The sequence below is a fragment of the Oncorhynchus keta genome, chromosome 13, assembly GCF_023373465.1.
Source record: "Oncorhynchus keta strain PuntledgeMale-10-30-2019 chromosome 13, Oket_V2, whole genome shotgun sequence".
Taxonomy (NCBI): Eukaryota; Metazoa; Chordata; class Actinopteri; order Salmoniformes; family Salmonidae; genus Oncorhynchus; species Oncorhynchus keta.
In genome coordinates this window covers 46,473,534-46,497,281 of record NC_068433.1, presented here as the reverse complement: position 1 = coordinate 46,497,281, position 23,748 = coordinate 46,473,534, and the positions used below count along the sequence as shown (strand labels likewise).

Genomic DNA, 23,748 nt, shown 5'->3' with positions numbered 1-23,748 from the left:
CATTGCGACGTTGGCTAGCTAAAGGCTGCATTTCAAACTCATTAAAGACACACCCTCGCCTTGCGGCCTTGGAGGATTCCCCGCGGCCATATTTGTCTTCGGTCCAAATGATAAGCAAGAGAAGTTTGCAACATAAACTCCTCAGCTCTCGTTTTTAATGGAGTTTGCGAGTTATTCAATTATGTTCACTTTGGGCCTGAAACGCCCCAATATTCAATTCGCGATGATTGTACATCCTCAATGTCAATATGGAGTCAACATACAAGTGTAAGTAAATAAGTTAGAAGTTGTGCTACTAATGCACAGACACATCTCGTACACGTAATAATGTTTTTATTTGGTTAGCTTTTGGAAATTGTAGAAATACATTTTTTTTCCTTCTTCAGAAGTAACTAGGCAGGCTAACATTAGTTAGCTAATTCATTTGCTAGCTATCATACAGTAGGTGTATATTAATAATTATATAGTTAATATAAGTAGACATGCAATCATAATTCACTGTAGCCATATAAAGCACCCAAAAGCGACCGGTGGCTGAAAACACAACCATTGAGTGACGAATTTCCGGGCAAGGGCGGTCCATTTAAAACTAATTCCTTCCTCCCTCGCCCTGCAAGTGTAAACTCGTCAGACATCATAAAACGTCATCGTCTTTTACGTGTTTGGAAAGCAGCCAAACTCATGTGCAGAAACAAACTGCGCATGTGCATGCTTCCAACTCAAAGGCACTCCTTTTTTTTCACCTTTATTTAACCAGGTAGGCTAGTTGAGAACAAGTTCTCATTTGCAACTGCGACCTAGCCAAGATAAAGCATAGCAGTGTGAACAGACAACACAGAGTTACACATGGAGTAAACAATTAACAAGTCAATAATACAGTAGAAAAAAGGAGAGTCTATATACATTGTGTGCAAAAGGCATGAGGAGGTAGGAGAATAATTACAATTTTGCAGATTAACACTGGAGTGATAAATGATCAGATGGTCATGTACAGGTAGAGATATTGGTGTGCAAAAGAGCAGAAAATAAAATAAATAAAAACAGTATGGGGATGAGGTTGGTAAAAATGGGTGGGCTATTTACCGATAGACTATGTACAGCAGCAGCGATCGGTTAGCTGCTCATCCTTCAATATTAAGTCGTTTTTGACGAAAATTAAAACGTGTCAGTTTTTTACTTTGTTGAGGTTGTAGTTATAACATCTTTAGCTACTAAAGACATTGGCTCAAATGAAGATTTTAAGAACATTGACAACTAAGGAAGAATGTTTCACTTCTATTGACTTCTCAAACCACATACCCCGGCCTGGTCCGCTTCGTCTGCTAAGCAAGCGTTCACGAAAGTCACCTGATGTTGCATCTCTGGGTTTAAAAACTCAGTGGTTCAATGCAGCGCCTCCTTTCTTCATTTCATCCCGGAAGCTAGACGCTTCGTTGTGTGTTGCTGCTTTTCACAGTTCGGAAAGTGCATTGCACTTTTGTTCACATTAGATGTCGAGAGTCTATATACCAGCATTCCCCGTGTGGTTGAGGAGTTGGCATCACTAGCACACTATTTGGGAGACAGATACTAACGAATATCCACCAACAAACTTCATTCTAGAGCTGGCTGAATATGTTTGGAACTATTTCAGGTTTAATGATGAATACTCCCTCCAAACGAATGGAACATGGATGGGCTCCACATTCGCTCCGAGCTATGCTAATTTTTATGTGGGTATTTTTGAAGAACGTTTTGTTAATAATGAAAACAACTGTATAGAAAGGAAACTGGTGGAAATACTATATTACAGGGGGACAGCTTCCATCCTGACCTTAAAAAGAGGACTTCCAAGAAGCCAGTTTTTCAGACTGCGCGGTATGTGCCACTCCACAGACGATTATCTAGAAAAAGCAGCGGGGATGCGCATTAGGTTTCTAAGAAGAGGCTATTCGCCACAATATGTGGATGAAGCTCTTAAATTGGCATTAGAAAAAACAAGAGTTGAACTGCTACAAAAAAGACCCGCTAAAGAACATTCCGTAATGTTCACAACCACATATACTTTGAACTCGCGAAAAGTGGGAGATGTGGTCAAGAAACACTAGCATATTTTATCATCGGACCCGGTTTTGCCGGCTGAATTTAAAAATCCACCACTTATTGTGTATAGGAGAGGTCGCAATTTACGCGATAAATTGGTTCATGCCAACTGCCAGCCACAAAAGAAAATCAGCCAAACTCTTTTGCACCCTCTTCGAAATGATAGCTATAAATGCAGAGGATGCGCACAGTGCAACAATATGATGAAGTGTGAATATTTCTGCCACCCACACACAGGAAAACGTGTTCCACCACCCATGTTATTTACATTATTTATTGTCCATGTTATTTACATGATTTATTGTCCACGTGGGCCTATCTCTGTCGGTAAAACCTCTCGAGAATTAGTGAACATAAAGGTCTGCATAAGGGTGCTACAATTAAATCACAAAAGCTCTGACGAGGCTGTGAGGCCGATACGTAAGCTTATTTAAGATCAGTGATACTATCAAGAGCAGTGTGCGGTTTCCTTTTTAATTCATCTTGTTCAACAGTTGCCATGCACCTGCAAAAAAGATTGCTCAGATGTGTGAGTGCCTTTTTGAATTTTAAAACATTTGTTCACAAAAAAAGAGGATATGGGGAAAAAGGAAAATGCACCATCATCTAACCAGATACTGTATATATCATTTTTTGGTCTCCCGAATGGCTGAGCGTCCAATCAAGGTAATTAGTGGTAAATCACTTGATTATCTTTTGATGGAATTATCGAAGACCTCTAGTCCAATCTAGTGGGAAAGGGCCTTATCAGAGGAGCAGGCCAAGACCATTAGGTCCACTATCCTAGACAGTAATGTTGCAGACAGGAAATGTCATATACTGTATATTTGTGATTTATTTACATTAATATGCAGCTTTTTGTCAACAATCCACTTAAGCCCCAACCTGGTCCCAATGTATTGAAAACTTTAGTAGACAGACATAAAATTCCTCATGCATGCAGCCAGGACCTGGTGAATATATATATTTTTTAAATATACTGTTTATCCCAATCATAATGTAATAATTGAAATTATATTGTTTGATTAATCGACAGTTTTGACAGGGAACAAATGCAAAGTTTTATAGTTTATTCCTTGTCTCTCTCTCTGAAGTCCTTGTGCCAAAAATGGTAGACGGACCAAGATTCAAAGGTCAGATAATGAAGGAAGAGGTGGTGTTTGCTCAGTTGTGTCTAGGACATTGTACATTGAACTCGTCATTACATTTGGTTGGCATGTATGGTTTGTCATTGAGGTTGGACGAATTTGGAAGGGTCTGTTAGAAGTTAGTAGGGCTCTTTTAATTGTTCTTAATAGTACAGTTAGGTAGGTGGATCTAATGTAAACCGTGATTGACCACACACTCCAGCACAGTAGGTGGCAGCATACACCTTAAAGTTTGTGGTTTAAAAGCGAGTGGTTTGAGTAAATGAGATAATGATAATGGACCTTTTCACATAGTTTCACGACTGTGTCCAGCTTGCTAATAATCACAGAAATTCAAGCTAGACTGTTAGGGAGTAAATACTTTAAAATTACTCAATATACACTGAACAGAAATATAAACGCAACATGTAAATTGTTAGTCCCAAAATGTGTTTACATTCCGGTTAGTGAGCATTTCTCCTTTGCCAAGATAATCCATCCACCTGACAGGTGTGGCATATTAAGAAGCTTTTGTCACAGAATAAGTTTTGTCATACAACACAATGCCACAGATGGTCTCAAGTTTTGAGTAAGCATGCAATATGCTGACTGCAGGAATGTCCACCAGAGCTGTTGCCAGAGAATTTCATGTATCTACCATAAGCCACCTCCAACGTAGTTTTAGAGAATTTGGCATTGCGTCGTGTGGGCGAGCGGTTTGCTAATGTCAACATTGTGAACAGAGTTCCCCATGGTGGCGGTGGGGTTATGGTATGGGCAGGCATAAGCATGATAATGCACTGGGCGGCAGGTAGCATAGTGGTTGGACTAGTAACCGAAAGGTTGCAAGAACAAATCCCTGAGCTGACAAGGTAAAAATATGTTGTTCTGCCCCTGAATAAGGCAGTTAACCCACTGTTCCTGGGCTGTCATTGAAAAATAAGAATTTGTTCTTAACTGACTTGCTTAGTTAAATAAAGGATAAAAAATAAAAATAAATGTTGCAAGGATTTGTACATAAGCTGAAAATGTCCCATGGCCTGCATCCTCACCAGACATGTCACCCATTGAGCATGTTTGGGATGCTCTGGATTGACATGTACCACAGGCACAGCATGTTCCAGTTCCCGTCTATATCCAGCAATTTTGCGCAGCCATTGAAGAAAATTGTGGGACAACATTCCACAAGCCACAATCAACTGCCTGATCAACTTTATGCGAAGGAAATGTGTTGCGCTGCATGAGGCAAATGGTGGTCACACCAGATACTAACTTTTCTGATCCACGCCCCTAACTTTAAAAAAAGAAAGTTATCTGTGACCAACAGGTGCATATCTGTATTCCCAGATGTGAAATCCATAGATTAGGGCCTAATGAATTTATTTAAATTGACTGATTTCCTTATGAATTGTAACTCAATAAAATCGTTGAAATAGTTGCGTTTATATTTTTGATCAGTATACTTTAAAATGACTAAAACCAACTCGAAACTGTGTAGAAAATGATAATGGCCTTTTTATACAGTTTATTGAATGTGTCCAGCTCCCTAATAATGACGGAAATTAAAGGTAGACAGGGTGTTCCAAAAACGATGGATAGAGAACTACATTTTGCAAATGTAGATGGTGAGGCACAGGAACATTACCAATTTTCAGTGCGGCCCTCCGGACCTAGTTGGAGACCGAATGTGGCCGCCGGGCAAAATTTGTTTGACACCCCGGCCACAGAAGAAGTCAATGCGCACTCGCCTGCGCGCCTCCGCGATAATATTCGCCATTTTGATTCGAAAATATGACCGAGTTTTTCCTGCTTTGCATGCTTGAGCTGGGAAGAGGCTAGCTTATGAATTTATGTACTGTAGAATATATGAATATATATTACGCGTAATAATATTGAATATACAAGGTACAAATGTGAGGCCTGTCCGTTGCCACGTCACGAGACAAATATCCGTGTTATCAGGTTGACAGATACTTTGCTCATACTCCTCGTCAGACTGACCCATCAAAACAAATCACGTTTGGCTAGTTCGCTAACTAACGTTAGCTATTAGCTAACGAAGGTAGGTAGCGCAACATTAGCCATACAGACGAGTGGATTGCGAACTTTGAACAAAACGGTAAGTTTCTCAGGACCAACGTTGGCTAGCTAAAGCTGGTGAGTTATTTGTGCTTGGTGACTTAAAATACCTGGTTAAGCTATCAGTACCTAGTTAGCTAAAGAGGGTTAGCTAGCTTTTGCCAATTTAGCCAGCTAAAGTTGTTAATGTTAACGTTAGATGCTAGTTATCGGACTCCGAGAGAAACTAACGCCGACAACTAACCCTGTAACTAACTAGCGACAAAGTTGATGATAATTTGCTCAACTCCTTGTGCTAACGCTAGCTAAATTGTATGGTAACGTTAAGTTAGCTAGCTACTTGGATAGCTAGCGACTCAGGATTCTCTACGCCTTTAACTGTGTCGAATCCCTCTGGTTTAGCCAATCTACTTTTTGCTAACTGAATTAGGTAGCTATGTCCGAGCTAGCTAACGTTAATACTAGCTGACGTTAGCTGCTGTTCAGACATTCGACGTTAGCAAGAGCAAAAAGAGAAGTGAAGTTCGTTCAAGATAATGTTTCGGTTGCAAAAAATGTTAACTACCAAACACGTTACTTCCTGCATTTGTGAAGATATACTTGTTGCGGAAAATTCCACACCGTTGTAAAATTATAGTTGTCTAGAAACAAATCGACGGTCTTGGAATTTCTATCCATTGAACAAACAAACTCAACCCCGTTTCCAACTGCAGGGCAAGGGTTTGGCACTGGCAGCGTTACCTTATAAATAATCAGATGTCAAGTCTTCAAGTAGTGAATAGAAGTAGCCAGCAAGTACTACTGTAGTGACTTGAAGTAAACAGAAATGTGAGCTTCCAACACTCAGCAGTTGATGTGCATTTCTTTCCAAGGCCACCACCATATAATTTTACAGCTCTACAGAGCACTTGTCCCTGCATTGTCAGACAAGGAGGGATAGTAACCCTAAACCATCTTGCAAATGTATTTTCAGAGAAATTATCAACACGTAAAAGTATAATTTTGGGGGGTTGATGTATATAATAAATTTTCTATTATTGTTTTATTCGCATGTTTACCTGAGACAATCCTACAAATAATAATAATATACAATTTGACAACTGTAGCAATGTATACATGTCCATTGGAGAGTGGGGGCAGGGTAAGTATACTGTCCGCATCTAAATAATGGAAGTGGGGAGAACAGTCTGAGGTTCTTCGTAGGCTTACAGACAACAAAATGGTCATGTTTGTAAAAGCAGTTATCCAAAACCAACCACATCTTGAATCCTAGGTATAAGGTGGCAACAAAAACGAGCGTCTTAAATGGGGCTACTTTTGTTAGCAACTCATGGAGAAGCACAACTGCAGGTGCCTAGCAGTGCAGCCAACTTGAGACCGATAAGCACCTAATTAGGAAATGGGAGAGCCTTGTCCCAATTATCTTAGATAGCCTCCTTTCCCTATCAACTCTCTTTCATAACCACTGATCGTAGTAGACTTAATTAGTTTCCACCATCTTGCTTTTGCCTATCTAATTAGTGGTCATTAAGGTGAAGAGCCAAGGAAAGGAAGCCGTCTAAGATTTGTGATTGCTCTGTCTATGCCACGTTCACGTGCTATCAGAAATTCCTAGTTCCGACTGGGGAAGTTTCACTTATTAAATGACCCTCCAAATCTGAATTACAAGTGGGAAACTGGAGAAATTGTTGTGACTTTATTGACATCTACAACCTTATAAATATGGATGATGTAGCTAGATTGACCACATTCTCAATTTTAAGCAAGCTAGCAAACTATTATTATTAGCAATGTTAGCCAGCTTATCAAGATAACTAAAATCTTGTTGGTTGACGAATTGTTCCGATCAAAAAGCACATGCATGAAACAGCCGTATATCCGACATCACAACTAGGAAATAGGAAGTTCCGACGAGCATGTGAATGAACGCTGCGTTACTACGCTGCCCCATAAGCCACTTGCTTTGCTTAATGACAGGCTACTGTTAGGTCATAGCATCCAGTTGATTGCGCTTCAACCATTGTTCTTTTCATCATTTACTCTATTAGCCTGTGGACTGTTTTGTTGAAGATGCCCCTGGTGACTTCTATTTTAGATGAGAAGTCAAGTTTTAGCTTTTTCCTGTGTAGCGTTCACGGGGGAGCACTCTAGGGGTTATAGTTGCACTAGTGTGCTCTGTATAAATGTATGCCAGGTGGACTCTCCCGCACATGCAGGATTGTCCAAATAAGAGGAAAAAGTAGGAAACACTTTGATTTCCTTTTTCAGACCCATTATTGTGTTGTGTGGGCGGCCAGTCAGTGTTGTATTGCACAGGCCAGCACATTCGTCTTTTGTTGACTAAGCAAGTTAGTTTGACTTTGTCCCTTCTAACATGCTTGAATAATGGCCTTGATAGGCTAGTTGGTGTGTTTATCATAGCAACCATAGACAACAGATTATTCTAAACTATTCTCATTTCCTGTCTGTAGTTGTGGTTGCCTAGGCTATAGCTTATAGCTAGGTTGTTTAGTGTGAGATGCTGACGTCAAGAACAGTGAAGTAGCTAGAGCTAACCACAACCTTTTCACATTAGTGATGTATGAGTGAGGGTCCAGGAAAGGATAAGTGTGCATTAGATGCTTTTACTTCTGCATATATTTTAAAGCATACAGGTAATAATATTTATTGTAGTAGCTAGGCAGCAACCCCTGGTAGTCAGCCCAGTGTTCATACATTAGACTTAAGACAAAATACTCATGAATTTGACTGTAATTGATAGCCTATGCAAGCCTATAATCAATTTAAAAATGATTGTCTCATTTCATAAAGCATTTGCATAGGCCTAACAAGACCCGAAGCATGTATCTGGAATTTTGTTTAAGATTTTCCAGCCGGCATCTTAGTTGATGGCATGCCCATTTTTCTGTGTGAGCCTGTCCATTGTTGGCCAAAATACCATTCACTATCTTCAAGTAATTTAGCTGGAGTTCTTTTGTTGTTTGTGTTCTTGACGACACAACACTAAGCGTTGCACATTTCACCGTTGTTAGGCTAAGTTGAGTTGATATGTTAGTCTAGGCCTTCTCTTTTTTTTTTATAAGCCACAAGGCAAGTCAGGACAGGCTGTTGGCACATCAGTTCATTGTCTCATTCATAAAACTGAAAGCGAAGAGTTCTATAGAAGCAGGTTGACTTAGGGTTTGGCTACTCTAGGCTAAGATTTCAAAAGTCAAACCCCACTACAGCTTTCTCACTAGCAGTCTATTAACTAGAAGGCTAGGTCATGACCCTATAACTAATGACAGCCAGACAAAAGTCTTTCTCGAATAGCTCTGTTCATAATCCTCGTTGTAATGTCGAATAAATCTGATGCAACACAGTCATCTTTAAACACAAGATGCATATAATACTGCTGCTGACTAATAATAGATGACTTTGCGATCAGATGCAAGGTCCTATGTGAATTTAATTATAATCCCCTTGTCTCTCTCAGGTTATGGTGAGCCTTTCAGTGTGTTGTGTACTAAGGATGCCTGTGTTCTAAGAGGAGACCCATGTTGATAAATGACAGGCCTTACCACGCTCTCTGCTGTCTGCACAAACACAAATGCCTGCCTTTGAGGGAGGTCTGATTAAAGATACCCACATTTAATCTGCTGGTAAGCACAATTACTGGATGTTACATCTCAAATGATATCTGTAATGAGTTTGTTGTTCATGTGTGGACCGAGTCAGTGACCGGGTTTTTATGTTTTTAGATGTTCCTGCTTCATTGTTTTCATCTGTTTCTTTGTATTTCCCCTGTTACCTTCCCTACCACACATGAACCTCAGCTCTTTTAATCTCTTCCTCATTAATTTGATTTATTTTCATCTCAAAGCGCTTCATAAAACAAACAAGCAATATCATGAGTAGCCTAGCTATAGTTGGCTAGGTCAACCAATAAGTCATCGTCATGAGTTAGTTGGCTAGTTCAAACAATAGAGTGCATGCATCCTTTAAAGATGGAGAGGGACAGTTCATGGCTTGCTCAGAGGACTGTAGTCAGGGAGATGGTGGTGATCTTGTAGAGGGCTACATAACCACCAGAAATGTGCAGAAAAACTAAACGTCCAATAAAAAAATAAATAAAAAATAAAACCAATATTTAAAGGATTTCTCTGCTTAGTCTACTACAAGGGCACCATGCCAATATTGCGTCCCTCTCTCTCTGACTCTCCTTCCTTCTCCTAGGGCTGTGCCCCCTGTCCAAGCAGCCACCATGTTCTGGAAGTTTGACCTGCACACCACGTCCCACATCGACCAGCTGCTGGACCGGGAGGACGTGACTTTGCGGGAGCTCATGGAGGAGGATGATGTCCTGCAGGAGTGCAAGGCACAGAACCGCCGGCTGCTGCTCTTCCTCTCCCAGGACCACTGCATGACAGAGCTGGTCAACCTCATCACCACAGAGCCCCCTACTGACTTAGAGGAGAAGAGCCGCTTTAAGTGAGAGAAAAGGGTCACCCCAGGGGAAAGAGGGGATGTGTATTGAGAGGCCACATTCAACCCATGTACAGTGGGGCAAAAAAGTATTTAGTCAGCCACCAATTTTGCAAGTTCTCCCACTTAAAAAGAGGAGGCCTGTAATTTTCATCATAGGTACACTTCAACTATGACAGACAAAATGAGGAATTACTATTTCATTATTGTAAGATAATCTGTGCTTAACAAAGAATAGTTTTCATTAAATAAATATTCAAATACACCCTATGCTTAAGCCATCATGGACTGACCTTTCCTCTAAAGACCAGTTGTACAAAATGAAAGGGGCTTCTCCGTAACATGCTCTGACATGGCCTGGGTTCTATGCTCAGTGGATAAGTGCCAACCTAAGACCAGCATGCATACACTATTACGTTCTTTGTTTTCCTGTGATTCTCAATGTCAAACAAACGAAGAGATCCCTGTCTAGAGCGAAAGACCTTGTCTGTGGGGTCTAGTCTAAGCCTTGTAACCCCGGGGGGTTTATCCCATCTGCTCATCACTCCCAACACCACTGCCCTCCAACCATTTTTTGTGGCAGCCACTCCCCAAGAACATGAATAAAACCACCAGAGGAAAGGTTCTTACCCCAGAGCCATAACTCCTTCACACTGAAAACGCATATGTTTGACATTGAGAAAGCACAACCAGTTAGATTTTAACCCATAGCCATCAGTATGGGTTCTTATCCTAGAGCCACAACACCTTCACAGTTCATACGTGCTTCTGCATATGATTGACATTGAGAATTGTGAAAGCACCAACAAACAACTAGTTAGTTTTGAACCCACGACCATCAGTTTGAAGAAAGGTTCTTACGCCAGAGCCACTGACTACTTCACTATACAGTTGCGGTTGAGTAGAACAAACAAGCACAACCAGCTAGATTCAAACATTTTACCCAATGGTCTTACCTCGTACTCCCCAAAAAATACAGTTCTCTTTGAATATTTGATGTTAAGAATTGTTTAAACAATAATACCGCCTGCTAGATTTGAACCCACACATTTAGACGTGAGGCCAGGTTGTTATCTCACCCACTGTCTCCTCCGGAATGGGACGTTTCTTTGAAAATGTTAAATATAAAAGTTGGGATTCAATCCCTATATAATAGGAATTGTGGCTTTTTAAAGGCAATTTCGATTGAGCAGACATATTACATTATTGCATCTCCGTGCAAGAGGTGTCACTACAGTCCCTGGATTGAGTCCAGGCTGTTTCACATCCGGCCGTGATTGGTGGTGCATAATTGGCCCAGCATCCGGGTTTGGCTGGGGTAGGCTGTCATTGTAAATAAGAATTTGTTTTTAACTGACTAAATAGATAAAAGGTTACCGTGAAAGGGATCTCTGCAAAAATAGGAACATAGCCTTTAAAAGCCACAATGCCTATAACTCGTAATTGGATTGAATCCTGAATTTAGTGGGAGCCAAGATATATTTTTGAAGGCTTTTTTTAAGGTTGAAGACTGATAATTGACAGTAGAAACACTTTTGAACTCAACGTCATGAACTGGGAACAGAACTCCCAGTGCCATGATAGATGCCTCTCAATTAGTTCATGTTTTTAGGTTGCTCCTTTAATATAACAGAAGAGTACAACAGGTGGCGTTGGGTTTGAAACATGCCCAGAGATCCTATTACATTCTAATTCCTAATTGTATGCATGCCCTCTTGTGGACAACATCTCACCCTCAAAAGTAGCTTACAAGACACAAAGAACACCAAATAGGCCCTGTTTCCCAAAAGCATCTTAAGGCTGAGTTAGGATAGGATGCTATGGTTCTAACGAAGAACTTAGTCTTAAGATACTTTTGGGAAACTGGGCCCTGGTCTTGATTGGGTCTGTTAACATAGCATACACAATGTGGTCTTCAGCATACTCAGTCCAATAAACATGAATTCAGAATTGACAATGAGCATTGTCAGAATATTTCCAAACATCATAAAAGTAATATTTCAATAATTAATACACTGTACACCTCCCTCCCACAGGTTCCCTAACATCGCCTGTGAGCTTTTGACGTCAGACGTGTCCCTTATCAACGACAAGTTGGGCGGGGACACGTCACTCCTGGAGACTCTCTACCACTTCCTGGAGCAGGATCCGCCCCTCAACCCGCTACTAGCCAGCTTCTTCAGCAAGACCATCGGCAACCTCATCGCTAGGAAAACAGAACAGGTAACCTCGATGCCCAAGAAGTTATAAAAGGTGGATAAAGTGTAAGGACCTACCTGGAGCTCACCAAACGTCTCTTTTGCTTCAGGTAATCTCCTTCCTGAGGAAAAAGGATGGCTTCATCGGCCTGGTGCTGAAACACATTGACGCTTCCGCCATGATGGACCTGCTGCTTCGCCTCATCAGCTGTGTGGAGCCTGCCCCCTTGAGACAAGAGGTCCTTAATGTAAGCTGCCACTGTCTGCCAGCCATTCCTGTTCTCATAAATGTTGTGTTCAATTATAAATATAATTTCTTATTGACTTGGGCGTCTTGTATTTCTCGCATTCATTCCCTGTCCTACTTTTTCTTTCCTGATCTCAGTGGCTGAGCGAAGAGAAGCTGATTCAGAGACTCACAGAGCTCATCCATACAGGCAAAGATGAGGAAGTGAGTTATAGACAGTAGTCTGATATTGCAGTATTCTCCTGGACAAGGCATGGCAGTTGATATTAACTATCTGGTCAGAAGTATGAATCCTGATTTGCATGAATCTTTATTTTTTTCCAGAGACAATCAAATGCGTCTCAGACGCTTTGTGACATCATCCGCCTTAGTCGAGACCAGGCCAATCAGATGCAGGAGAATGTTGAAACCGACCCCTTATTGGCTGTTCTAGAGTCGCAGGAGAGCGTAGCGAGGCTCCTGAAGACCATGTTTGAGGGGGAGAGGAGTGAGGCCTCCATTGTTAACGGAACTCAAGTGCTACTTACCTTACTGGAGACCAGGAGGTCCGGGTGAGTGGAACAACTGTTCTCTCTCCTCATATGTACTCTCCCTCCCTCATATCTCTTTCCATTGCCTTGTCCAGAAACAACCTCTAGCCACTTGTGGAGATCTTAAAAGGACATGATAGATTTAAGCAGTATGGTAATAAATCCACCTTGCCTTCTGATAGGCTGTCTGGATTTATCACCACAAATGCTTAAGGCGGTGGCTAAAGGTTGTTTCTAGACGGGGACCATCTCTCCAGCTATTTTAGCATGTGAACACCCTCGTTCTCTCTCCGTCAGGTTGGAGGGGCTGATGGATCTCTATTCTCAGGGATATGAAAGGTCTTACACTGTCAACAGCAGTATTCTACATGCCATTGAGCCCCATCTAAAGGACTTCCAGCAGCTTCTCCTGAATCCCCCCAAGGTAAGGATATACAGTAAGGCCGTATGCCTGTGGCTGATCAATTTACAGTGGTCAGTGGGTACGAGAGACTGTCATGAAACATACAAATACTATTTTAAAAAATGTTATTATTTGATTATGTTGGAGGCCAACAGACTGCAGAAAATTCCAACCATAATTTTATACAAACTGTTCGGGGGGTTTACCAACCATTAACACACAATTGAATCAACTTGTTCAACAGTTCTTCCTGTATACAATGACTGTTTAGTAATCGAATTGAACATGGTGTGTGTAGAAAAGTGCAATACTGACGACCGTTGGCCTTCTGGAGGAGCCGCTGGGGAACGCCCGCCTTCACGTGGCCCGGCTGGTGGCCGCCTTGCTGCAGACCAGCGCCCCCAGTGTCTGTCAGGAGCTCTGCAAGCTCACCACCATGGACCAGCTACTGGTGTGTCTGCACTGCCGGGACTCATCAACTTGTCATTATCTCTCTTTCGCATTCATTCATTTGTTCACACTCTGGCACTTTTCTTTACCTCTCCTTTCTATTGTTCACATTCTTGTTCTGTCACTCAGTTACCTACCATCGGTCACCACGGTTCTCTCGCTCTTTGCTCTCTACAGGACCTGTTCTTCAAGTACTCGTGGAATAACTTCTTGCACTTCCAAGTGGAGCTGTGTGTGGCATCCATCTTGAACCACTCTGTCCCAGAGGAGCGGCCCATCCCTGGCCTCCAGAACCACGAGGAGAAGCCCCCAGCAGGCCCAGAGAACCAGGGGGAGGCAGGAGTTGAAGCTGGGGAGCCAGCCAAGGCCAGTGACTCGGTGGAGGAGACCACCCTTCACAACACCCTGGTGGCACATGTAGGTGGCTTGGCAGCTCTGTCTGTCTATGTGCAGTAATAGCCGGGTGTAAAACATTTATTTGCTTATGAGCCCTTCTTTACTATGCAGAGTTTATAACAAAAAAATAGTAGCATAAAATAAATAAAATCAATGTGCAGAGGTTCAAGGTAGACTGTCTGTACATAAAGGCAGGATAAAGTGACTAGCCATAAGGATATATGAACAGAGTAACGGTAGCAAATGGAGTGTGGGTTTTGTCAATGAAGTGTGTATATATAGTGTAGTGCAGGGGTATTCAACTCTTACCCTACAGAGTCTAGAGCCTGCTGGTTTTCTGTTCTACCGGATTATTCATTGCACCCACCTGGTGTCCCAGGTCTAAATCAGTCCCTGATTAGAGGGGAACAATGAAACAACACAGTGGAACTGGCTTCGAGATCCAGCGTTGAGTTTGAGGGGTCTAGTGAGTGTGTGTAGAGTCAGTGCAGATAGTTTGGGTACCTTTAAGACTATTTAGGGGGTAAAAGCCATCTCGGAGCTTATTGGTCCGAGAGTGTTAAACATTGTCTTCCTCAGCTCTTCCAGAAGTGTCGGTTGGTACAGAGGATCCTGGATGCCTGGGAGGAGAACGATCAAATACAGTAAGTCAGGTGCTCAAATCTGGGGAACAGCTTTTGCTATTGTCCAGTATTGTTTCACTACAATAGTGGTATCTAACATGATAGTAGTGTCTGTTAGAGGTCATTAACCAGTGTTTTTTTTTTTTCTCAGGGCGGAGGGTGGCGCTAGGAGAGGTAACATGGGTCACCTGACCAGGATGGCCAACATGGTGGTACAGAACCTAGAGAAAGGACCAGTCCAGTCCCAGATCAGTGACCTCATCAAAGGTATGTGTGTTTTGATGAGCTGCCAGATTAACACTTCTGTATTCAGAAAAGAATAGCAAAGAATGTTACTGTGCCTGGGTGAGTGCTTAGAACTGGCCTGTGATATTGTAGAGTTGCCAGAGGACTGCAGAGGACGCTGGGAGAGCTTTGTGGATGAGACTCTGAGAGAGACCAACAGGAGAAACACAGTGGAACTGGTATCAACCATTCAGTCACCATCTCTGTCTCGCCACACACAAAGATGCTTTTCCCCTTGCTCAATCACGCAAGCATTCCCTTCTACACATTGTCATTTCCTCACTAATTCTCTGTCTGTCCTGTGTGTCCCAGGTGAGCACCCATAACCTGCACTCCTCCAGTGAAGATGATGATATGGAGAGTCCCTTCCCCAACGATCTGTCACTCCAACAGGTAGGAAGCCAAATTTGTCTACCCATGAGGAAATATAATTATTTTGAAAGGACTAAATTCATGTCCCCCCCCCCAGGCTTTCTCAGACTATCAGATCCAGCAGATGACTGCCAACTTTGTGGATCAGTTTGGGTTCAACGATGAGGAGTTCAGTGAGCATGATGAAAACATCAAGTGCGTTTACTCATCCGTTCCACTATTCCTTCTCCAATAACCAGAAATCAGCTTTGAAACAGACTGCTATGACAAAGACCTCTGGGGGCTAACAGCTGCTATTTTGTTTCCTTCCTTTCCTAAGTGCCACATTTGACCGGATTGCAGAAATAAACTTCAATCTAGATGCTGATGATAATAGTGTAAGTTGTTGTATTGTTATGTAAATGTCTACCAGCTTCATTGTGTGTGTGTAGTGAAAGTTAAATGTTTACATGCGTTTCCCTCTCCATGTGTGTGAATACAGGCCAACGCTACTGCCTTTGAGGCCTGCTGTAAAGAGAGGATACGTCAGTTTGACGATGCTGAAGAGGAGGAGGACGACATTTGGGAGGAGAAGGAGATTAACTATGCAACACAAGTCAAATCCAGAACAAGGTTGGTCAATTCAAGATGCAAAAACAAAGTAGGGGGTGTTATGTCAATGTGCAGCTCCATCGATTTCTCATCAAACCGCTCTTCTCTTTCTCTCCCGTGTGTGTTTCAGATTTGGGGTGTCCCACACCTCAGAGAGCAGTCTGGAGAACGGGGGTCGGGAGCGGGACCGCGGGTCGGGTTCTGACGAGGAAGACGACTCCAGACAGAGCGCCTCAGCTCCAGGCAGCCTGGAGGAGAGCAAGGACAACACTCCCAGTACACCTGGCAATCAATCAGCTACTTGTAAACTGTTTATTAACCATTTTTACTCAACCAATTAGACAGTCATTAATGGTCTCCACTTGTCAAAAAACATTATTGTAGACTTTTTCCTCTTACCATGTTATCATGTGAAGGTCCAAGCTGGACAGCGAGTTTCGGGGAAGCTGGGGGTAACTCGTCCTCTCCAGGTCCTGCAGGCTGGGATTCCCCAGGGGGGAGTGGAGGAGACAAACAGGAGGCAGGTTGGGCCAACTTCACAGAGTTCCAACCTTTCAGCAGGTGAGAACCAAACACTCTCCATACAGTTTTATATACATTTGATATTATTTTTAGTAAACCCTTTTTAAATCACCAACATAAAATGTTTACTTCATTGTGTGACATAACTAGTGGTGTGTTGTCAGTTCTCTGTACCTGAAGCTTACCTCCTCTCCCTGCAGCCCAGAGGTTGGCCCCAGATGTAGCTCTCCCGTAGGCAGCAGTGACGCAGACAAACAAGTCAAACTGGGTCCGGACAAGAGTGGTGAGTGTGGGATGATGGGAGGTTTCAGCCACCTGACATTTGACCTAGCTCCCCCTTGTGGAGACATTCACTATTGCATTGAGAACAAAACATGTTACAAGGCTTTCATTATCACTTTGGCTTGTGCGTTAAAGTAAAGTGATTGTGTGTCCAGGTGCGAGCCCCTCTGCCGGTGGTGAGTGGCCGGTGGGTGAGGGTAGGAAGGCTCCCCTCGTAGCTTCAGATAGCAGCTCCTCCGGGGGCTCCGACAGTGAGGACGATGACAAGACTGCCGCCACCGCCACAGAAACCACCAAGAATGCTGAAGTCAAAAGGTTTGTTTAACAAGAGTTAAACTCATGCACAGTAAATGCTAAAACATTTTCTGTTGAAGTCCACTCAAGCCTTAGTACCCATGTAAATAAACATCTATATTTGAAACATAACTACCACATTGAAGTAATTATACACTGGACTTGAAATGAAATTACTGGATTCAGAGTTTGGAAATCCAGGGAGCTTCCCATGAACTATGAATGTACTTTACTGGAGAGGAAGAATCACTAGCATTTATAAAAATAAAAATGTAAAAGAGTTGGAGTGGTGTAGCTACCAAAATACAGTTGAACAACACTTGAAGACTAACAAGCAACCTAACCTTTCCTCTGCTAGTGAGGCGAACCCCATCCCTCTGGAAAAGCTGTCCCTCACAGACACTCTCAAGTCCCCCCCAAAGGCACAGTTTGCAGCAGACACACTGCCAGCCTCGGCCCCCACCTCTCAGACAGACAACAAGTAGGTGCCAGCTCATGTGTGTACAAATAATGCATGCTTGCACGTAGAGATCCCAGGCAGTTTAGGGCAAAATAATATTCTAGCAACCTGGTTTCCTTTTCCAAGCAAGAGCCAAGACATGTCTGGATGTTGAACAATAGCATTGCGCGCCTGTAGAAGTATTTACTGTGAACTCAACCCTGCCAGAGAAGGAGAGGTGGTCTGCAATGTAGGATTATGTTACCCTCTTACTTTGTCTCCCATCTTCTCTACACATTCTTCCCCCCTCCAGAGAGGATCCATCAGAGTGCCCAGAGATGCCAGCAGTCAACGGGCCTGTCTGAGGGGCAGACAGTCCTATACCCCAGACTGGTGTGATAGACTGTGCCATTTCCAGGGAGACCACCCCCTCCCAAATAACCTCACTGCAACCTACAGTGTTTTAATGAATCACGCTGCCATGTTATTGGACCTGGACACTGCCAATCAACACCAATAATGGGGAGAGGAGACATGTAAAAGCAAACGGGCAGAACAGTGTAGAGGAAATTGTCTTCAAAGCCTTTTCTAATGTTGCACATAAATACGTGTGGTTTTATTGTAGCAGTGATCTCTTTTAAACAACCGAAATCTGAGAGGAGTATAAAGTTTTTCTGAAGGATTTGTTCTCGTACTCTTTTCAAATGGTTGGACCTGAGTAGTAAGGAGTGGATAGCACAGGTCAACTTAACGAAATGATGCCTCAACAATAAATACCTTTCTGAACATGTTTTCCTTGAGCTAAAAAAGGCACTTATGCAGCCATTTTTACTGTACATTATAGGACAATGTTAAGTGTTCTGCCATTTTGTCTCTCTCAGATCAAGGTTTTAAACCAAACCTGTTTTTTTTGTCATGGAAAAACATCTATTCTTGTACCTCACTAGTTCTGAATGTTTTAAAGTGTCCAAGGAAAAGGGTGGGTCAAGAAACAGTTCTATAGTATTAGTCTTCTGCTCATGTGCAATAATGAAAATTAGCCATTTTATTTAAATCAACTTTTAGTGTTGTCAGAAGGAAGACTCATTCGGTATAGTTATGGGCCAATTAATTTGGATATAAACTGAACAAGGTTTTGATTTGTTACTGCATGTATAACCGGTTCTCCGTTGACCTAGCTAGTGAGCTGAGACCTGATTGTATTAGACTTTGCTATCCCCCTTAAATCAACCAAACATGATCTACCTATATTCAAATATCTACATTTTAAAGTAAATTTTACAAGCAATCTTGAGCACTGTGTTAATGTTCTGTTATTCCTAAACACTTACAGGGAAGGTGCTGTCTTTTTGAGAGGGTCAACGTTGGGTTCTGCCAAATACCTCTAGTGCAGTGGTTCCCAACCAGGGTATACCGTGGTTCCCAACCAGGGTATACTTGACTCATGACACCATAGGTCTACTGGTAAAATTCACATGGGAGGGTACTCTGGGCAGAGCAAAATTCAGGTGGTACAGCAACCGAAAAAGGTTAAGAACCACTGCAGTACTTGCTCATTTGACAATGTGTGGTTGACCACATGAATAGCAAAGAAATGCATCCTTCCCTTTGATATTTTGCTGGATGACAACTATAGTGCTTTCACCCATCCAATCATGTATGGTTTCCTTCAGGCAGAGGATGCATTTTAGTTCCCCCACACCCTCCTTTTGGGACTGTGGCCAGAATGGAGGTGAATCAAAATACCAACTTTCAATTTAAATATAAAGTGAGTGTAGAACAAATGATTATGCTTTGTATTAACAGGTTGTCATAGTTTGAGGAAAGCTGATGCTGTCATTAATAGTATGTAGCCGACAGTTCTTGCCTTGGTTAAGTTTAGGGTTGAACGGTGAAATGAGTAGATTCTTACTTGTCCTTGACCTGACAGCATGTTCTTCAAAAAGTGCATGTTCTAACTTGGCGAGTCTGATACGTTTCTCCTGCCAAGTCTAACAGTGGCTTTAGGAAGGCTATATAAAGAGTTCAGAATGGTGATCCCTGCCCATACCACTAACTACTCCCAACAGGGTGGGGCCCCTCTGGACACAACCATCCGCACATGCATAGATACAGGATTGATCATAACCCTCTATTCTTCAGACTGGTGCTCTCATAACCAGGGAATGAGGTTGGTTTTACCTGGCTGGTGCACTCATGTAGTGCTAAAATTGAGAGCTTCATAACTGATCAGAGATATTAACACCCAAAGCAAGTTAACTGATCCTTAATCTTGGACGAGAGAAAAAAGGACAAACCTACACCAAAACAGTGATGTTTAAACCCACAGTGTTTTAATTCTAAAAAATATATTACATGATTGACAGACCCAGCTCAGAAGGAAATTCCTATTTAGAGAGAAAAAAACTAAATAAATAAGGTTATATTGTACGGATTAACGTTGTGGATACAATCTACCCAAATCAGGAGAGATGAGTAGACCAGTAAATTGGGTGAGCTGGGTTTTAAGTGTGTGTGACATTTTAAAAACACCACCTGTGCAGCTAAATGAGATTCCATAACTCCATTCCAGAAAATCCACCTTAACTAGGGAGGCTAGTTCTTGCTCATACAAACACACCATTTCCACTTTGCTTAGGGATTGATATTGGGAAGGACAATGTAAAAAGAAGACATTTAGGATTTACTTCCACAACACATTTTCCAAAAAGTAGTAGCATTAGTCACGTTAACACAGAAAAACAAATGGCACATTGGATTCCTAATTTTAAAAAGTGGTAATTGAGGAACTTTTCTTACCAAGGAGACAGAGAAAGTTAAATAAATTACTACCATAAACGTTACATACAAATCTGAGTAGTATATACAAAAGGAGTTATTAGACACAAATCTACAATTCAAATTTTATGTTCAACAAAACAGAGGTATAACCATATTTTACACAGCAATGTGTGTGTTAAACGAGGAGTATGTGTCCGTTTTCGTAACTTGGGGGCTCAAAATGAGGGCTAACCGATTCTGCTCTGTAGCGTAAAAAAACTAACAAGTGACTTAATTGCAATCTCACAAATTCCAGCTAAACATTCTCTCTACAAGGCTAACAGACATTGACTCCTATGTACATGATTAAGAATAGAATGTACCAGCCTCTAGCTAAAAACACTGGTTTTAGACAGAAGAGCAGCGGCGAGAAAGTCGGGACTCGCTGAAGTATTACTGTTCATGTAAATGCAGTTGTTCAGAAGCCAAGCTGTGACTCACAGACCACCACACAAAGGCTGAGTAAGGTGCACCGAGTGATATCTTATGCTCAGACACATGCTTTTGAGACTTTCAATGCTATTAATTGGCTGTAATTATTGTTGGAAATGTGAATGTATTAGTCTAAGTGCCTTGACCACTAACGCCCCCCCTCTGGTCAAGAACTGTATTACATTAACAAATTGGTTGTTTTTACTTGTTTAGAGCATATTCCAATCCAACTGTCTAATACTTGTCACATGTTAAAATCCACTGGCACTTGTATAACTGATACCAGTTGTCCAACATTAAACCTGACCGTAGAAACAGAGGGGGAGGGGGGTCGTGTCATGTTAGTCAGATCCAGTCTCAGCCCTGTGTCATGTAAACAGACTAGTCATCCCATAATCTCCTCCCATCACCTTTGAACTTTGTTTTATCATTTTGTGCATAAATTAATCTTCACAAAAACATGTTCCTTCAGCATTCCTTAACATTCTGAACTGTAATAGTGGTTATTTGTTTTTGATAAATAGAGGAAGAACTTTAGCTTCTTGTGTAAACACTAATATTGTTCTGCAGACAGACAGACTCCCTAACCGGCACATTTAGAATCTCCCGACTGCCATTCTCCTGGTTTGATCACGAGTACTAATAACAGCATATCACCATCAACTTATCTGGGGGTGATAACTAGGAGGACTGATATCTCGCAATTTTGAGTGACCCAAAAATAGAAATCCTTCATAAACCGTTGAGAGGGCTCCCTTGGCGGTGTGTCTAGGTAATAACAGACATCTTAAAGAGGGGATCTGTGAGTGTCCAACTCCTCACGGGTAAGACTCAGCTACATCAGGCAGTGACAGGGGAGGCTTCAACGTCAGCTAGCAGGTGACCATGACGACAGTCCTGTATTAGTTGGGGACGATTCTGTTCTTTTGTTAAAGGAAACACTCCAATTCACTTCCAGTTTTCATTGACTACAGGCAGGATCCTCTGCATGGCTGGATAATGTACTTCCTCCCTGGAGTGTTGGGATGGGTGGGTCTGGCTACATATGCATGCTGGAGGCACCAGTTAGATTAGTCTGTTGAGAAACTGTCCATCTTCAAGCTCACACAACAAACTACATCATGCTTTGTTTCTTTTAGATCCATTTTGCATAGACATCCAGCGCAAATAGTGGTTGTACTACCAAGGTGACAGGCTGCAGCCAGCAACACGGTGAGACAAAAGCGAGTGGTTATTCAGGGACTTTACTTAATTTTCATTTTTATAACAACACTGAAACGTGACATCAGTTCGACACTGAACGGCGTTCAACTGTGGAAAGGACCCTCCCCCATCTGTCTCAATTCCTCCTTTTGGAGAGGAACTCCTGTGATTGGCCAGCAGAGATGTCCATCAGGTGCCTCAGCACTGCTCATTGGTTCCTGTTATGGTGAGCCGTGCATCTCTCTAGGCATCAGAGAGGCAGCTCTGAACACTGTCCATCCACAGCTGTGCGTTGGGGCTGTCCTGCGCACAGAAGTTATACACTCTTTTGGTCGTCTTGAGCTGCCGTAGAAAGAGAACGAGAGAGATTAAGACTGTGACCATTCTTAAGTTAACTTGTAGATTTACATTTTAGTCATTTAGCAAACACATTCACTGATCATTACATGTCATGAAAAACATCACCCTGAGGGCTCTGGTAACTCACATCGAAGAAGGCTTTCTCCTCTATGTTTTTGGGCGCTCCCATGGTGGGCGTGCCTGGAATGACGGACTCCACCTCCGCCAGCTCAATCACCCCCTTACACTCCTTGTCCTGCCTGGTCTCATAGTATCTCAGCTAGAGAGAGGGAGAGAGATCATTATCACCACAGTAACAATCATCATCAGTATCATGGTCCACCTCCTTCCTCTTACCTGATGTTTGGTCTTGTCCAGCACAAACCAGCGGGGTTTCCATGGCTTCAACAATGCACCTTTCTTAAACAGGATGCCCTCAAAACTCCTGGGAGTCAAAGGTAGAGGAAACCCAGTCAGCCACTTTCGTAACACACCGAGGGGTAATGTGTTGCTGGGGCAGCGATAAGGGTGGGGGTACAGACCTGTTCTCACTCTCCGTGCTCTGGAACTGGCTGTATAGGGTGCTGGTGCTGGGGCGCCCGGCCACAGGGGTGGAGGTAGTGCTGGTCTCACGGTCCATGGCCAGGTTAATGGAGGAGCCCACCCCACTCTCCGGAAGGTACACCCCCTGAGACCGCCGCTGGTGACTCATGTTGGACGACATCAGCAAGGAGCTGTTGAACGACGGCTGAAAGAGTGAGAGAACAGAGGAAGAGCAAGAAAATACAGGGGGATATCCTCTGGTTAGTTTAGGGAGGGCTAATCTATTCAATAAAACACAAATAGTTTCCACAAGAGGTCAGTAGAACACATTACTATAAATCTACAAGAAGTTATTTTCAAAAAGTCTAAGTAAGTGTCTAAGTTAAATTGTCAGAAGGATGGCATCCTAATAGCTAGTGAAATCATAGGTTAGCTTCTGGTTGTCCAGCGTTTCTCACCCTGTTCTCCAGCTTGGCCTCGGCCCGTTGGTTGGCCTTGATCTTGTCCCAAGTGTCCTTCCATTTCTCTGGTGGCAGCCCCAACTCAGCCTCCAGACTCTGCAGGTCCTAGGACAGAATACACAGAGCAAGTCAGATTCATGTATGAGAATTTATACAACAAGTTAGGGTTATACAGTATACAGCAGTATACTGATAGAACGCAATGTGTAAGTAATCTCCACTAACTTGCAGCAGTTTGGTGATGGCGTCGGGTACCACTCTGCTGCGGCTGTCGTAGCAGGGCCAGACGATGTGTCGCTGGGATTTGGGGGTGGTGGTGTCTGGTTTGTCAGGCACCTCCTCAGCCAGCCTCTCCTGCCGGCCCCTCTGCACCAGCTCCCAGTCGTAAGACGGGCCCTCAGACAGCGTCTCCTCTGTGTAGAAGTCCCACACCTTTAGGTTGGAGATGAAGCTGTACGGCCGCAGCACCTGGGGACCACATGAATTTATTTTTGTTACCACAAAATGTGCATGTAATTAAAAGTAATAATTCTAACTTCAAGATCGGCAAGTAAATCTTAGGTCAA

The 23,748-nt window shown here is 42.7% G+C and overlaps 2 protein-coding genes across 14 annotated transcripts in view; one reads left to right on the top strand and one right to left on the bottom strand.

The window, feature by feature from the left end:
- Positions 1-4,909: 4,909 nt before the first annotated feature.
- LOC118392436 (serine/threonine-protein phosphatase 6 regulatory subunit 2) lies at positions 4,910-20,055 on the top strand. 3 transcript variants are annotated; one of them, XM_052460327.1, is made up of 24 exons: positions 4,914-5,328; positions 8,764-8,929; positions 9,504-9,758; positions 11,789-11,822; positions 11,865-11,975; positions 12,061-12,198; positions 12,336-12,401; positions 12,522-12,748; positions 13,025-13,151; positions 13,429-13,581; positions 13,758-13,997; positions 14,556-14,620; positions 14,751-14,866; positions 14,978-15,063; positions 15,197-15,277; positions 15,354-15,451; positions 15,576-15,633; positions 15,738-15,868; positions 15,978-16,150; positions 16,264-16,408; positions 16,570-16,652; positions 16,807-16,966; positions 17,304-17,426; positions 17,698-20,055. In XM_052460327.1, the coding sequence occupies exons 3-24, from the start codon at positions 9,532-9,534 to the stop codon at positions 17,747-17,749; spliced, it is 2,694 nt and encodes an 897-aa protein (XP_052316287.1). In that variant the 5' UTR covers positions 4,914-5,328; positions 8,764-8,929; positions 9,504-9,531; the 3' UTR covers positions 17,750-20,055. The 3 variants fall into 3 exon arrangements, with proteins under 3 accessions (XP_052316286.1, XP_052316287.1, XP_052316285.1); XM_052460326.1 differs by having other exon boundaries at positions 4,910-5,328; positions 11,789-11,975; positions 15,978-16,123; XM_052460325.1 differs by having other exon boundaries at positions 11,789-11,975.
- The window catches only part of LOC118392438 (myotubularin-related protein 5-like), a 67,641-nt gene continuing 63,588 nt past the window's right edge, over positions 19,696-23,748 (bottom strand). For all 11 annotated transcript variants that reach the window (XM_052460314.1, XM_052460315.1, XM_052460318.1 and 8 more), the window contains 6 exons: positions 23,408-23,650; positions 23,180-23,287; positions 22,721-22,926; positions 22,536-22,623; positions 22,327-22,458; positions 19,696-22,181 (listed from right to left, as the gene is read on the bottom strand). In XM_052460314.1, coding sequence (XP_052316274.1) covers positions 22,083-22,181; positions 22,327-22,458; positions 22,536-22,623; positions 22,721-22,926; positions 23,180-23,287; positions 23,408-23,650 — 876 coding nt within the window. In that variant the 3' untranslated portion in view covers positions 19,696-22,082. The remainder of the gene's footprint in view (positions 22,182-22,326; positions 22,459-22,535; positions 22,624-22,720; positions 22,927-23,179; positions 23,288-23,407; positions 23,651-23,748) is intronic.